At 44.8% G+C, this 16,266-nt stretch overlaps 1 protein-coding gene across 3 annotated transcripts in view; it reads left to right on the top strand.

Annotated features, from left to right (window-relative positions):
• Nucleotides 1–5,929: 5,929 nt before the first annotated feature.
• The window catches only part of PTPN11 (protein tyrosine phosphatase non-receptor type 11), a 48,933-nt gene continuing 38,596 nt past the window's right edge, over nt 5,930–16,266 (top strand). For 2 of the 3 annotated variants that reach the window (XM_036353915.1, XM_036353916.1), the window contains exons 1-2: nt 5,930–6,150; nt 14,356–14,496. In XM_036353915.1, the coding sequence (XP_036209808.1) occupies nt 6,137–6,150; nt 14,356–14,496 (155 nt within the window). In that variant the 5' untranslated portion in view covers nt 5,930–6,136. The remainder of the gene's footprint in view (nt 6,151–14,355; nt 14,497–16,266) is intronic. The other variant, XM_036353917.1, reaches the window with a different exon arrangement.

Raw genomic sequence — 16,266 nt, forward strand, 5'->3', positions numbered from 1 at the left:
GAAATCTTTTCTATGAAAGGCTAATTGGGAACCTTCCGCGGACATTTTCTCCACAGTTGGCTTAATGCTTATATCCCCTAATCAGACTACGCGCAATGGCAGAGGTTCAGGAAAGCTAGAATTTAAAATGAATAAAATATATTCCTGCTTCAAAGAACACACGCTCAATGGAAAAACAGAAAATGAATATAAGTTCTTCCTTCTGGGAAATTCGGGATTGTTTTCGGTGGTTTTTGTTTAAGATTTGGAAGAATAAATACAAATTTGGCCCTGGCTCAGTTGGTTAAAGCGTCGTCCTGATATATCAAGGCTGCCGTTACATCCCTGGTCAGGGCACATAGAGACAACCAATGAATGCATAAATAAGTGGAACAACAAAAATCGATGTCTCTCTCTCTCCCCCACCCTTCCTCTCTCTCTGTTAAAAAAATAAATTTAAAAAATGCAAATTTGGCAGATGAAAGTGGCTATTGGAACAATAATAAATGCAATAGGCAGGTCAGCAGTGTTAACATTCTGAGCAAAGCATCTCCGAGAAACTGCTATTCCAGAAAATGTATAAGAATGAGTGAAGTGCAGAGTTGTTTTATTGACCCCTCAAAAATTCTGACACCCTCTGAGACTTTCACGTAGAAAAAGCCCCAAAATATTTGTTAGATGACCTACTGTTGAAATAAAAATGGAAAGGCCTCCCTCTTGTGTTATGTTGGGGTATTGCAAAATTTAACATTCATTAAATTGGGCAAAATATAATCAATGTACTGTGTTAATTATAAAGTAAACATTGCCCTATCCGGTTTGGCTCAGCGGATAGAGCTTCGGCCTGCGGACTCAGGGGTCCCAGGTTCGATTCCGGTCAAGGGCATGTACCTTGGTTGCGGGCACATCCTCAGTGGGTGGCGTGCAGAAGGCAGCTGATCGATGCTAACTCTCTATCCCTCTCCCCTTCTCTCTGTAGAAAAATCAATAAAATATATTTAAAAAATAATAAAGTAAACATTAAGCACCTCGTTGTGCCACATATAAAATTCTCTTAAATTTGTGCAGTACTTTATTAATTATAAAGCAGACATTAAATCATTTTAAGTCCTAATGAAACATCCCTGTGAGGTAGGAATTTAAGATGAAAGAACTAAGGCTCAATTACAATAAATGACTTATTCAAAGTCACATATACACTTACATTGACTCATGTCTCTTAGTGCCACAGAAAGACAGAAAACTAGCAGGCAGTTGTGCTGTGGGAACTTAACTCTTTTCTCTATTAATTAGTCTATGGTTCAATTGGTTTTGTTTTATATCATTTCGCTTCAAGTCACAGTTTCCAAGAACCTAAATAGGACATTAAGTGAGAACTTACTGTACTTCATAAACATTAGCTCTTTTATTCTTTGCAACCTAACCTATGGGGTAGGTAGTATCTTGATGAATCCATTTTACAGAGAAGGAAACGGAGACACAGAGTCAAGTGACTTACCTATGGTCTCCCAGGCTGAGCTTTGGAGATCAATGACTTAGCCCCCATACGATACTACATCTTAGAGTTTATATTGGAGGGTGTTCGGTTCTAAGCTGGGAAAGGTGTGTTGGGGACCATAGAACCTGGACTGAGAGAATCATGGAAGGCTTCCTATCCCAGGGGACTTGACTTCTAGTCTGAGACCTGAGGCATAAACTGGAGTTCATAGGAAGGAGGGGTCAGGAATGAACCCTCTCGGGAGTGGGAATGGATTGTTTAAAGGCCCAGAGTTGGGAGGGGAAGTGAGACTTATTCAGCATGACTGGGTCAAAGAGAATGAGGTGAGTGGTAGAGAGAGGCATGGCTGGTGCAGTGAGCAGGAACCAGACAAGATGGCTGATAAAATAATTTTTTTTTTTTACTTCATCCTAAAAGCAATCCATTCCAGGTAGGGAGTGACTAGATTTGTGTTTTAGATTACTCTGGTTATTATGTGGAGAATGGATAGGAAAGGGCAAACCTGCAGGCCTAAGATCAATTAGGATGTTTGAGTCACCAAGGTGGCCAGGATTTAGGGAGAGTGAAAAAGAAACAGGTTGGGCAACTTCTTGTTGAACCCCTATTACCTAGGTTAAATTTGCATATATAAAAGACAAGTTTTAAAAATGTATCTACTTGATTTTAGAGAGAGAGAGAGAGAGACAGTGGAAAGGAGAGATGGAGAAACATTGATTTATTGTTCTACTGATTTATGTATTCATTGGTTTTTTCTTCTTGCATGTGCCCTGACCAGGGATCGAACCCATAACCTTGATGTATGGGGACAATCCTCTAACCAACTGAGCTACCGACTATGGCAAAGACAATTTTTCTAAAGATTTCTTTAAATTGTTTTTTGTTTTTAGAGAAAGAGAAAGGGAGAGGATGAGAGAGAGAGAGAGAGAGAGAGAGAGAGAGAGAGAGAGAGAGAGAGACATCGATGTGAGAGCAGTTGCCTCCTTTATGTCCCCTACTGGGGATTGAGCCTGCAACCTGGGCATGTGCTCTGACTGGGAATCAAACTGGCAACCTTTTGGAGCCCAGGATGATGCCCAACCAACTGAGCCACACCTGCCAGGGTGAAAGACAATTTTGGTAAGGGGCTTACTTTTTCCTCAATGCTGATGAAGCACACCATGTGCCAGTTCTTTATCGAGGAGTGAGAAGGGGCGCATTGGGAGGAAAAAAAGCAAGGATTTTGGCGCTACCTAATGTGGGTTGAATTCACTTACTACTTCTGCGGCTTTTAATATGTCATAGGTATAGATAACAACTCCACCTTCTTCCTCTACTCTGCACCATCCTCCTCTCCAGCCAGGAATGCTCTAGTATTCTACTATTCTGAACTGGCTTCTCTGTTACTGGTCTTGCCCTCCTGATCTGATTCCTCACAGAGTACCCAGAGCAATACTTAAAAAACATAGAGATTATGTTCCTTTTCTGCTAAAATCTTTCCATGGCTCTTCAGTTCACTGTTTATTTTTTTTTATTTTTTAATATATTTTATTGATTTTTTACAGAGAGGAAGGGAGAGAGATAGAGAGTTAGAAACTTCGATGAGAGAGAAACATCGATCAGCTGCCTCCTGCACATCTCCCACTGGGGATGTGCCCACAACCCAGGTACATGCCCTTGACCGGAATCGAACCCGGGACCCCTCAGTCCGCAGGCCGACGCTCTATCCTCTGAGCCAAACCGGTTTCGGCCACTGTTTGTTTTTTTAAAATATATTTTTATTGATTTCAGAGAGGAAGCAAGAGGGAGAAACATCGATGAGAGAGAATCATTGGTCAGCTGCCTCCTGCATGCCCCCCACTGGGGATCAAGCCCACAATCCAGGCACATGCTCTTGATCAGAACTGAACCCGGAACCCTTCAGTCTGCAGGCCGACACTCTATCCACTGAGCTAAACCGGCTAAGGGCCACTGTTTATTTTTTTAAATTAAATTTATTTGGGGTGACATTGATTAATAAGATTACATAGGTTTGAAGTGCACATTCCTATGCTACATGATCTGTATATTGCATTGTGTGCCCACTACCCAAAGTCAAATCACCTTCCGTCACTATACATCTGACCCCCTTTACCCTTCGCTACCCCCCTCACTCTGGGCACCACTATACTGTTATCTGTGTCTATGAGTTTTTGTTTGTTTGTTGCTCTGAGCTTTATATCCCACATATGAGTGAAATCACATGGTTCTTAACTTTTTCTGTCTGACTTATTTTGCTTAGCATGACATTCATGTTGTTGCAAGTGGCAGTATTTCACCTTTTCCTATGGCTGAGTAGCATTCCATTGTATATATGTACCACATCTTCTTTATCCATTCTTCTGGTAAAGGACACTTCGGTTTTTTTCACGTCTTGGCCACTGTGAATAATGCTGCAAGGAACATAGGAACATATTTGCGCAGGTATCCTTGCAAATAAATGTTTGCAAATGCTGGGGGTTGATACCCAGAAGAAGGGTTGCTGGGGCATGTGGTAACTCGATTTTTAATTTTTTAGGAACCTCCATTCTCTCTTCCACAGCGGCTGTATCAGTTTGTATTCCCACCGGCAGTGAAAGAGGGTTCCTTTTGCTCCACCACCTCTCCAACACTTGTTATTACTTGTCTTGTTGATAATAGCCTACGGGACCTCTCCCATCTCCATCTCCATCTCTCTTACCTCATCTGCTACGACTCATCCTTCACCACCATCCTCTCCCCCAAGCCAGACACTTCCTTATTGTCCTTAAAATACAAGAGGCATCAGGGCCTGGGAGCCTTTGCCCTTGCCTCTCCCCTGTGCTTGAAATGCTAGTTCCCTGACTTATTCCCTCTGATTGCTTCTGCATCTGAGCTTATTTAAATGCCATTTTCCGGGAAAGACCAGAAAGGAAGCTGAGAGTATTATCTTGAGTATTTTTTTAAAAAAATATATTTTATTGATTTTTTTACAGAGAGGAAGGGAGAGAGATAGAAACATTGATGAGAGAGAAACATCGATTAGCTGCCTCCTGCACACCCCCCACTGGGGATGTGCCCGCAACCCAGGTACATGCCCCTGACCGGAATCGAACCTGGGACCCTTCAGTCCGCAGGCCGACACTCCATCCACTGAGCCAAACCGGCTTCGGCATCTTGAGTATTTTTTTTTTTAAATATATTTTATTGGTTTTTCACAGAGAGGAAAGGAGAGGGACAGAGAGTCAGAAATATCGATGAGAGAGAAACATCGATCAGCTGCCCCCTGCACACCCCCCCAATGGGGATGTGCCCGCAACCAAGGCACAGGCCCCCGGCCGGAATCGAACCTGGGACCCCCCCAGTCCGCAGGTCGATGCTCTATCCACTGAGCCAAACCAGTTAGGGCGGCATCTTGAGTATTTTTAAAAAATATATATTTATTGATTTCAGAGAGGAAGGGAGAGGGAAAGAGAGATAGAAGCAATAACGATGAGAGAGAATCATTGACTGGCTGCCTCCCGCATGCCCCCGACTGGGGATCAAGCCGGCAACCCAGGCCTGTGCCCTTGACGGGAATCGAACCTGGGACCCTTTCAGTCCGCAGGCTGATGCTCTATCCACTGAGCCAAACCAGCTAGGGCGAGTATTTTTCTTGATTACTGTAGCTCCTCCCAGGAGAACCCAGGGATGTTTGCCCTTTCACTTCACTGTTGTATCCCCCTAGCCTAGAACGGGCGCCTGGCAGATAGAAAATACTCAACTGATGTTTAATTATCTCACTAAAGCTAACAACGGCAAAGCACTGACCAAACGGGCTAGGCCTAGTTCCAAGCATGTTCCATATGTAATCCTCACAATAATCCTATGAAGAAAATACAATCATCACTAGCTTCATCGTACAGGCACGAAGGCATGAAGAAAACGGAGGCTCCGAGAAAGTTCAGCAACTCTCCCAAGGTCACCCAGCTCCTTGGGCGGAGCTGCGATTTGGGGAATGAAATGAATGAATGTCCCACTTGGCAGTCAGCTCCGGGATGGACACGGAGCGGTGGGACCGGAAGCGGCCGGGTCGTGGGAGCGCCCGGCACTGCCCCCGCAGCCAAAGGCCACGGGAGGACGTGAGCCCAGCGGCTGGCTCAGCGGCGGAGCGTCACCGAGGAACCGGGAGGTCACGGCTGGATTCCCGGGCAGGACACCTGCCCGGGGTTGCGGGCTCCATCCCCAGTGGGGGGCGTGCAGGAGGCAGCGACGGATGATTCTCTCTCATCATTGATGTCCTATCTCTCTCTCCCTTCCTCTGTCTGAAGTCAACAAAAACATATTTAAAAAAATAATAAAGGAGAGCATGAGGGAGCTTGGGGGACTGAGAAGCGCGGCTGCACCAGCCACCGCGCAGCCGGCGCGGCCGCCGGGAAGCAGGAAGTGGCGGCGGCGGCGCGGTGACGTCACGAGGGCGCCCGCGGCGACGGGCGGGGGAGGAGGAGGAGCCAGCCGGGCTGGGGGGCGGCGGCACAGTCTCCGGGATCCCCAGGCCTGGAGGGGGGTCTGCGCGCGGCCCGCTGGCTCTGCCCCCCCCGCGTCCGGTCCCGAGCGGGCCTCCCTCGGGCCATCCCGATGGTGACCGGGCCCAGCGGCGCCTGAGCCAGGAGCGCGCCGGTCGCGGAGCCGGAGGGCGGGAGGAACATGACATCGCGGAGGTGAGGAGCCCCGGGGGCCCGGCGCGGCCTCGGCGCGTCCCCCGCCGCGGTCCGTCAGCCCCTCCCGGAGGGGGCGCCCCGGCGGGGCTTCGGTCGCTCGTCCGGAGTCGGGGGGGGGAGCTCGGGGGAGATGCTTTCTTCCAACCTCCTCGCCCTCCCGGGCCGGGCCCCACCGCGCCCCCACCCCTCGGTCCCCATTCATTTCCTGCCTCCCCGAGTTCCGGCTCCCGCAGCCTCGGGGATGCCGGTCTGGACGGGGGCAGGTAGAGCCGCCGCGGGACCCGCGGACGCCAGCGGCCCGGCCCGGCGCCGCATTCCTGACCCATTGCCTCATGAGAATTGCCTCATGGTGATTCCGAAATAACCCCGCTCGCCCGGGAGGCTCCGGGGCCCGGGGGCCGGAGGGAAGCGGAGGGCGCTGCGCGGGGCCGGGCCCCCGACGGCGGAGCTGCTGGCGGCCCCCGCCTCCCGCTCGCGTTTGGGGGCTTCGCTCAGGACCCCGACCCCTTTAGATGCGGGTTTGCATCACCCCCTCCCTCCCCTCACGTGCCAGGAATGGAAACACTGACTGTATCAGCAGCTATTAGAAGTATTTCCTTTCTCAGCGACCTTCGCCTTTGAGAGGTGGGAGGGAAGGGAGCTGTGTCTCTCGTTGTTGAATCCTTCATCACAACCTTAGAATTCAGGAAGCATTCATCACCCGTTTGGCGGATGTGGAAACTGAGGCTCCGACGCAACCTGCTGATAAATGACAGGGCCGGAACCTTAGAGTCGCAAGGAGGATTAGCGAATTAACGAGATCCTGTGAAAGTTCAGGGTAATACTGAGAGCTAACGTTTGTTAAGCTGTTACTGTAAGCCACACACATCTAATCTTCACTATAACCCGACGAGCTAGGTACTATTATCCCTCCCCCCCTTTTTAAAAAATGTATTTTTATTGATTTCAGAGAGCAATGGAGAGGGAGAGAGAGAGAGAAACATCAATGATGAGAGAGAATCATTGATCGGCTGCCTCCTGCACACCCCCTACCGGGGATAGAGCCCGCAACCCAGGCATGTGCCCTGAGTGGAATTGAACCTGTGACCTCCTGGTTCAGGGATGGAAGCTCAACCACAGAGCTGTGCCAGCCAAGCTATTACCTGTCCCCTTTTTAAGGATGAGTAAACTGAGTTTCAGGAGTTAGGCAACTTGCCAAAGGTCACCCAGCCGATAAGTGGTGGAGCCAGAATCCCCACTGTTTAATCACCATGTTGCTCTTACTATTTTATAATGTTGCTAATTATTTTTTAAGCCCTTATTTTGTTGTTAAACAGGAGTGTGTGACCTCTTGTTTTCGGATGGCGATCCTGCTATTTTGTATCGCCTCTCTTTATAGACATTTCACATATAAGACTCATTGTTCAGTCTTAATTGTCCCGTATGGCCAATGTCATAGACATTTGAAAAACTGTTTTAAGCAGTTGGGGTTATTTGAATGAGAGTCTTTTCAAAATATTAGGAATGTCTTCTCAAAACACACCTGCACATTATTTATTGGTGGATCTGGAACGAAAACTGGAAACTTAGGAAGTGACTTGGACAGGTTTGTTGGCAAGTGCTTACAGATCGGGGTAATATATAACTGCATTTCAACAGAACAGTGTACAGCCTCAAATGTTGTCATCCTTGAGGGAGCTTTTAAATAAAGCAGTTGTCTATTCTTTAATCTGTCAAATAGTCATTGAGCCTTTTGTTCCTTGTGTCTGCTCTTCTAGACAAGTAAAGATCTGCTTCTTTAGGAGACAAAAGACTGGGGCTTAGGGGGTGGGGAAGGGGCAGAGTAGTAATAGATCCTACATTGTCCAGCTTGTTAGTCTAGAAGCAGGGAAGTGTGGGTATAGCAAGTGACAAAGATGACAGTTTGAAATGGAGTAATTGCTCCTCTCTTCCAGCTCTCCCTATTATAAAATAGAAATGTCACCCTAGCTGGTTTGGCTCAGTGGATAGAGCGTCAGCCTGAGACTGAAGGGTCCCAGGTTCTATTTCGGTCAAGGGCACATGCCAGGATCTCAGGTTCGATCCCTAGTAGGGGGCATGCAGGAGGCAGCTGATCAGTGATTCTCTCTCATCATTGATGCTTTTATCTCTCTTTCCCTCTCCCTTCCTCTCTGAAATCAGTAAAATATATATATATATATATATATATATATATATATATATATATATATATATGTCTGCCACCTAAAAAGGCAGGTTCTGAACAACACACATAATTGGGAATTATTATTTTTCAGATTGTAGGTCTGTTTTATTATTTTTAACCAGCTTTATTGAGGTATAAGTGACATGCAATAAAATGCATATATTTAAGTGTACAGTTTGATAAGTTTTGACATATGTATGCACTTGTGAAACCACCACCACAACCAAGATAATGGACACATCGAACACTGTTTGAGATGGTTCCTCATGTCCTTTATAATCTCTTCCTCGTCAGGCGACCGCGGTTCTGCTTTGTGCCCCTATACATTAGTTTGCATTTCCTAGAATTTTATATTAATGGAATTTTATATCTGGCTTTTTATGCTTGGATAATTATGTTGAGATTTGTCTATGTTGTAGTATGTGTCAAATAGTTCATTATGTAATTTTGTTGCGTAGTAATCTTCCATTGTATGGATGTACCACCAATTGTTTATGCATCCACCTGTTGATGGACATTTGAGTTATTTCCCCAAGTTTGTCTGTCACAAACAAAGCTGCTCTGATCGGTCACGTACAAGAGTTTGTATGGACATATGTTTTCATTTCTCTCTGGTACACACCAATCAGGGGTATGGCTGGATCATATAGTAGGTGTCTATTTAACTTTTCCAGAAATTGCCTAATTGTCTTTTAAAGTGGTTATGCTATTTACATCCCCACCAGCTGTATGTAGGAGTTCAGTTCTTCCACATACTCGTCAGCACTTGGGATGATCACTTTTTAAATTTGAGCCATTTTGGTGGGTGTGTCATGGTATCTCATTATAGTTTTTTTTAAATTTATTTTTTATTGATTTTGAGAGACAGAGGAATAGAGAGAAACATTGATTGGCTGCCTCCAGCACACTCCCTGTTGGGGATGGAGCCTGCAACCCAGGCATGTGCCCTGACCGGGAATGGAACTGATAACCCCTTGGTTCATGAGTCCACAGTCAACCACTGAGCCTCACCAGCTGGGCTCTCTTTGTTTGTAGGTTTAATTTCTTTTTTCCTCGGTGATCACGCCGATCATCTTTTCATGTGCTTATTTACTGTCTGTATATTGTCTTTGGTGACGTGTTTAGTTGGTCAAATATTTTCCCTCTTTTTTATTTAATTGTTTGTTTTCTTAGTATTGAGATTTGAGAGTTCTTTATTCTGGAAACAAGTCTTTTATCAGAATTGCAAATATTTTTCTCTTAGTCTGTGTCCTGTCTTTTCACTTTTTAAAAACAATGTCTTTTGAAGAGTAGAGGTTTTTAATTTGGGTGAAGTTTCGTGTATTTTTTTTTTTTTAATGGATAATGCTTTTGGTGTTATTTCTAAGAAATCTTTGCTTAACCCAAGATCTCAAATGTTTTCTACAAGTGTTACAGTTTTAGGGTTCTGATCCCCTTTGAGTTAATTTTTGTATATGGTATGACGTGTGGATACATGTTCTCTTTTTTGGCATATGGATAGTTATTCCAGCACTATTTGTTGAAAAGACTGTCTTTATTGAACTTGTACCTTTGTTGAAAATCAGTTGTCCACTTACTAGTATATGTGGGTCTATTTCTGGACTCTGTTCTGTTACATTGGTCTGTTTGTCTCTCCTTATGCTAATACCACATGATCTTGATTATTGTCTATTTATTTATTTATTTTATATTTTTGTTGATTTCAGAGAGGAAGGGAGAGGGAGAGACAGGAACATCAATGATGAAAGAGAATCAGTGATGGGCTGCCTCCTGCATGCCCTACACTGGGGATTGAGCCTGCAACCCAGGCATGTGCCCTGACCCTGGAATTGAACTGTGACCTCCTGGCTTACAAGTGGATGCTCAACCATTTAGCCACGCCTGTTGGGCCTGAATATTGTCGCTTTATAACATGTCTTGAAATCAGATACTGTTAGTCTTCCAACTTCATTCTCCTTTTTCAAAGTATTTTTAATGTCAGTATTAATTCATTCAATAGGTAGTTATTCAACCAGGCAGGATAAAGCAGTAAGATGGGCAAAGATTGCTATTCCTGTGGCTGAGAGAGAGAGAGAGAGTAGACAAACACATGAATAAATAAGACAATTTCAGGTAGTAGTAACTGCTGGGAGGGAAAAAATAAGCCAGAAATGGGGAGAATGTGGTTGGTTTTGATTAGGAGTTTAGGAGACCTCTTTTTGAAGAGGTGATCATATGAGCTGACTCCTGAATGACAGGTAATATTCTGAATTTTGTTTTGCTTAATTATTAAAATAATTATTTTTGATTCATGTATAGGGTTTAGATTTTGTGTAGCATTCAGTATTAAATGCCAGTATATTCAGTGTGCTGATTACTCTCAGTATCACAGGCACAGAAAGGAAGGCACTGAGAAAGCAAATGACGTTTTCCCAAATAATTTAGTGATTGTAGTACTGAATTCAGATTTTGAGATTGCCTGTCTGCCCTACTCTGCCTTGTTCAGCTGACAAAACTGGCTGCGTTTTCCATCTTCCTTCAGCATCCTTTACATTTGCTTTTGTTCCTCTGAAAATTCACGTCTGCTGACTTGAGCTGAGAGGAGCAGAAAACAGCTCGTTCTGAGACTTGGCTTTTGGTTTATCTATTGTAGGTCAAGTACATTTTGTCCCAGGCTCTCCCCGGTGGCCATGTTTGTTTCTCTCCCATGGGAGTAAATAAACGTGCCTTGGTGAAAAAATAACAGTTCTGTGTCTGTCCAGTTGAAGCTGGATGTCTGTATTAATGTCACGTCCTGATGTAAGCCCAGGTTTTTTGGCCAGAGCTGCTCAAGTGCAGGGGCCACTGCTAAGATTACTTACCCTTCCTGCACATGGTCAACGTGGAGACTGTTAGTGAGTCCCACAAGATCCTGGGAAAGCAGAGCCAACTCCTGTCGGGTATTTGTTACCCTACAGGATAATAGAGGACACTGTGCTGATTCCTCTCCCCTTTGGGAAACACGGACGGCCCTTGCCATTCAATGCTGACCTTTTTAAGGAAAGGAAAGACACATAAGGAAAGGAAAGGCTGATAGGAAAGAAATGGATTCATTTGAAAGATGGTGTTGGAGGAGAGCCCTAGGGACTCGGGACAGCCAGGGAGAGAAACAAGTGGGTCCTAGAGCCTGAAACATTGCTGGAGGCAAAAATGGCCAAACCGAAGCTGTCCTACTCCGGTCACATAATGAGAAGGCAGGGTTCTTTGGAAAAAGACAATAATGCTGGGAACAACAGAAGGCAGCAGGAAAGGAGGAAGACCAAACAGAAGATGGATTGATTCCATAACAGGAGCCATAGGTATGAGTCTATAGGAGCTGAGTAGGGAGGGCTGCTGAAGACAGGACCGTGTGGACGCCGCTGATTCATAAGGTGACCTGGAGTCTAGCCGGCTCAATGACATGGAAGACACCAAGGCAAATACTGAAGTCGGGCAGGTTCTGTCCTAGCTGGAGACGGCAACCAAGGGCTTGCGACTCCTGAATGGATTCAGACACCCTAAAATACAGCCCAGTTCATTACTGAGTTTTGGAGGGTTGTGTGCATTTAGCAAACCCAAATGTACTATGGACCCTGGCAACAATGAAATATGAAAGATACAAGTCATGTTTGCAGAGACCATTGAGTGTAGAGAGGGAGACAGACTTCATACGCCAACCTCAAATGCGTTTGATGAAGGCAGCATCAAACTGAAACAAATTCGTCAGTAACATACTGTTTAGAATACACATATACTTGTATCTGATACAGACATACACATTGTATATATCTGTCTGTCTATACACACATGAATATATGCACACACATTTATTTGAAAGATAATGGACTATAGAGTCAAGTCTTTATCATCCCACCAACCCACTCTAATGAAACATGGATCCATTCATTCAAGAACTATTTATTGTGGGATTACTAAGTGCCCGGCACTGTGCTAGGCATTGGGTGTTCCAGATTTTAGGAAACAGGCAAGTGCAAAAGTGCTGAGGTGGGGAAATTCTGGGGTGCTTGAAGAACAGAAGGGAGCACATGCAGGAGCTGTGAGACTGGGGACATAGGTGGGGGCTGGAGCACACAGGGGATTTTAAGGTCCTCAGAGAGGAGGGGGGATTGTATTTTAAGAGCAATGCAGCCCTGACCAGTTTGGCTCAGTGGCTAGAGCGTCGGTCTGTGGACTGAAGAGTCCCAGGTTCGATTCCGGTCAAGGGCATGTACCTTGGTTGCGGGCACATCCCCAGTAGAGGTGTGCAGGAGGCAGCTGATCGATGTTTCTCTCTCATGGATGTTTCTAACTCTCTATTCCTCTCCCTTCCTCTCTGTAAAAAATCAAGAAAATATATTAAAAAAAAAAAAAAGAGCAATGCAGCCCTGGCCAGTGTGGCTCACTTGGTTGAGCCATGCACCGGAAGGTTGCCTGTTTGATTCCCCGTCAGGGCATATGCCCAGGTTGTGGGTTGACAGGAGGCAACCAATCTATATTTCTCTCTCACAAAGATGTTTCCCTCTCTCTCCCTCTCCCTTCCTCACTCTCTAGAAATCAATAAAAAAAACCATCTATTTTTTCTTTTTTTTTTTTTAAGAGCAATGTAAAATCATAGAAGGATGTGATCAGGGAAGCAGCATGAGCTGACCTATTTAGAAACACCCCTCTCGCTGATGTGAAGGAAGGGTTATGGGAGGCAGGAGTGGACCTGGAGCACAGACAAGCTAGAGAGAGACCTTGAACTAGGTAGGGTAGGAGCCATTCGCCGAAACACTTTTGGAGGCAGCTTCCTTTTATTGCCTTGTCAACAGGGCAGAGATGCTGACCATTGAAACTCCATGAGAAGGTAATGATTTATAAAGACATAGCTGTCCGCTCCCATGAAAAAGCTGCCTTAACTTTGTTTCCTAGTCGGTGTTACTTAGTACGCTTGTCCCTATGGACGGCTCCTTCTTCGTGGCTTATCCTTTTCCTATAGAATATTAAATTTTAATTATAAAAGAGGAACATTCTTATAATCTGCAGAAAGTGCTGAACTTTAAACTTTCTCCCCAAGGACAAAGATAATGATTTTTTTTCTGGAGCTGTGAGTAAGAAAGACATACCCACTATCACTTTATATTTAGACAAGAAACTGAAATTAGACTTTGGATCTCTAGTTTAAATTCCCTTCTAGGCATAGTAGCCTTGAGAATAAGTTCCTGAAATTATTGGCCTGCTTGACTGTTTCCCACATCACTGGGGGAAGAGGGTACGTAGATAAAACAAAATATTCAGCATCGTTGTATTTTCTTTTTGGTTCATCAGCATTTTTTTAAAGACATACTTGACATAACTAAGTTCCTAGCCTCAGAGAGCTAAGCCTTCGCAGGATCTGCATTCACTAATGAGAGCATTTGATTTCTGGTGTGATTTCCCGGCAAATAGTTTGGGTTTTTAAAACTCACACAGGCAGGAATTCCATCTCTTGTTTCTTCAAGCCCCCTCAGCACAGGGCTCATGTGTTTTAGACATTTCCTTTAGACATTGATTTGAGGCTCTTTTTCACAAATGGTGCTGGTGGTGGTGGTGCTGGTGGTGGTGGTGGTGCTGGTGGTGGTGGTGGTGCCGGTGGTGGTGGTGGTGGTGGTGGTGGTGCTGGTGGTGGTGGTGCTGGTGGTGGTGGTGGTGGTGGTGGTGGTGGTGGTGGTGCTGGTGGTGCTGGTGCTGGTGGTGGTGCTGGTGCTGGTGGTGGTGCTGGTGGTGGCGCTGGTGGTGGTGGTGTGGGTTTTTATCTCTATGGGCTAGGTGCTACCCACCTGGGCCATGTTATGACCCGAGAGCCTTACTAATGACAGACAGTGCCTAGTGCGGCTGGTTGGAAGGAGTTGTCCAGGGCGGGCAGGTTTGTAGATATCGAGACCCAGCAAGAGGAGGATGTGCTTCCTATCCCTTCTCTATATGCTTTTTCTCCACACCCCACCTTTCAGGGTTTTAGCCGACCGGGTTTTTCTTCACTACACACAAATTTATTCATTCAACAGTTGCTCATCTAGTGCCTACTGTATACACGGAGAGGACTGGAAATTTATGTTTCTTCTCATCTTGTCTGGACACACTGTATTAATCACCTTGTTGATAAACTCAAATGAAGTCATCCTGATTTGCCTTTCCTCTCCTTTCAGGTAATATAGGTTCACTTACATAACTTTTTTTTTTTTTGGTAGATGAAGCTCTATTGTTAGCATTCACACTAGGTGGGGAACGAGGGTGGGGCTTAGAGATGTGTGGCCTTAGTATCCAATATTACAAGTGATTATAATCCTTGAGGCCAGCCCTATCATATAATATTAATTCTGTTAATCCCACTGTTCTTTACCCTCGCTGCGATCTCAGGGATTGAATGAACTCTCACAGCTCCTTATTAAGTGACAAGCCTACTGTGAATCACAAAATTGTCCGTGATTGGACACAAGTATTAAACGTATATTTGGGAAAGAGTTTTTGATCATTACGAACGCTTTTTGAAAAAAAGACCTAAGGAAGGAGGGTTGACAATATATGTCAAAGTTCAAATAGAGGGGTAATAGAATAGAAGTTTTAGTTTCTAATTCTGTGCCCTTTGAAATAATGTAGGGACAGCCCCTGAAGCTGTGAAGTTAAGTTTATGAAAAGGCAGCATAACATAAGTGGTACCTATGTCAAAATGGCCTCTGTGAAACTGACATAATTATGCAGGAGAAGAATCTGTTCTGTCATATCTTCCACCAAAAATAACAGTGATAACAGCAGTGATAACTAATGTTTATTAAGCCCTTACCCTGCCCATCCTTTGTGCTAAGTGCTGGTTACTAAGTTTCCGCTGTAAACATCACTCACCTCTGTTCACTCCTAATGACATGTTAAGTAAAATTATAAGTTGTAAAAGAAATAATATAGTTTATTTAATCAAGGTGTGAAGAGACCACCACCTGCCTTATCTCCTGTTGCCAGTGTGCCTGAGAGGTGTGGTGGTTGGTTACCTAGCTCACCTTCAGCAGTTATTGTTTCTAGTACTCAGTTAATTCTTACCTGAGCAGTGGTGCTGAGGACCAGATTTCCTCCTTATGTGTATGCTACCAACTACAGTAATTTTTTTTTAATCCTCATCTGAGGATATTTTTCCATTGATTTCTAGAGAGAGTGGAGGTTGGGGGGGAGAGACAGAGAGAGAGAAACCCAAGGCCGGGGAGTGAGCTGCAAACCAGGTACATGCCCTTGACTGGAACCGATCCTGGGACCCTTCAGTCTGCAGGCCAAAGCCTCTGTCCTCTGAGCCAAACCCGCTAGGGCCTAACCATAGTAATTTTAAAAAAGTTAATTGATTTCAGAGAGAAAGGAGAGAGAAAGAGAGAGAGAGAGAGAGAGAGAGAGAGAGAGAGAGAGAGATTTTGATTTGTTGTTCCACTTATTTATACATTCATCGGTTGATTCTTCTATGTGCCCTGACCGGGGATCAACCTGCAAACTTGGCGTATCAGAAAGATGCTCTAACCAATTCAGCTACCTGGCCAGGGCCTAACTACAGTAATTTTATTTTATTACTATTATTTTTTTAAAATATATTTTTTATTGATTTCAGAGAGGAAGGGAGAGAGATGGAGAGAGGTAGAGAGATAGAAACATCAATGATGAGAAAGAATCATTGATTGGCTGCCTTCTGCACACCCCCCCCGGGCGGTATTAAACCTGCAACCCAGGCATATGCCCTTGGCCAGAATCGAACCAGGGACCCTTTAGTCCGCAGGCTGACCTCTATACACTAAGCCAAACTGACTAGGGCCTAACTACAGTAATTTTAATAATAATTTCCAAAGTGAATGTCTAAGGCATTTGTGCAAAAGCCAAAAACTTGCCCCAAAGCCTCCCCATGCATTTGGAATCACCAAATTTTTATATATATATATATATATTTA

The sequence above is a fragment of the Myotis myotis genome, unplaced genomic scaffold (assembly GCF_014108235.1).
Source record: "Myotis myotis isolate mMyoMyo1 unplaced genomic scaffold, mMyoMyo1.p scaffold_m19_p_20, whole genome shotgun sequence".
Lineage (NCBI taxonomy): Eukaryota > Metazoa > Chordata > Mammalia > Chiroptera > Vespertilionidae > Myotis > Myotis myotis.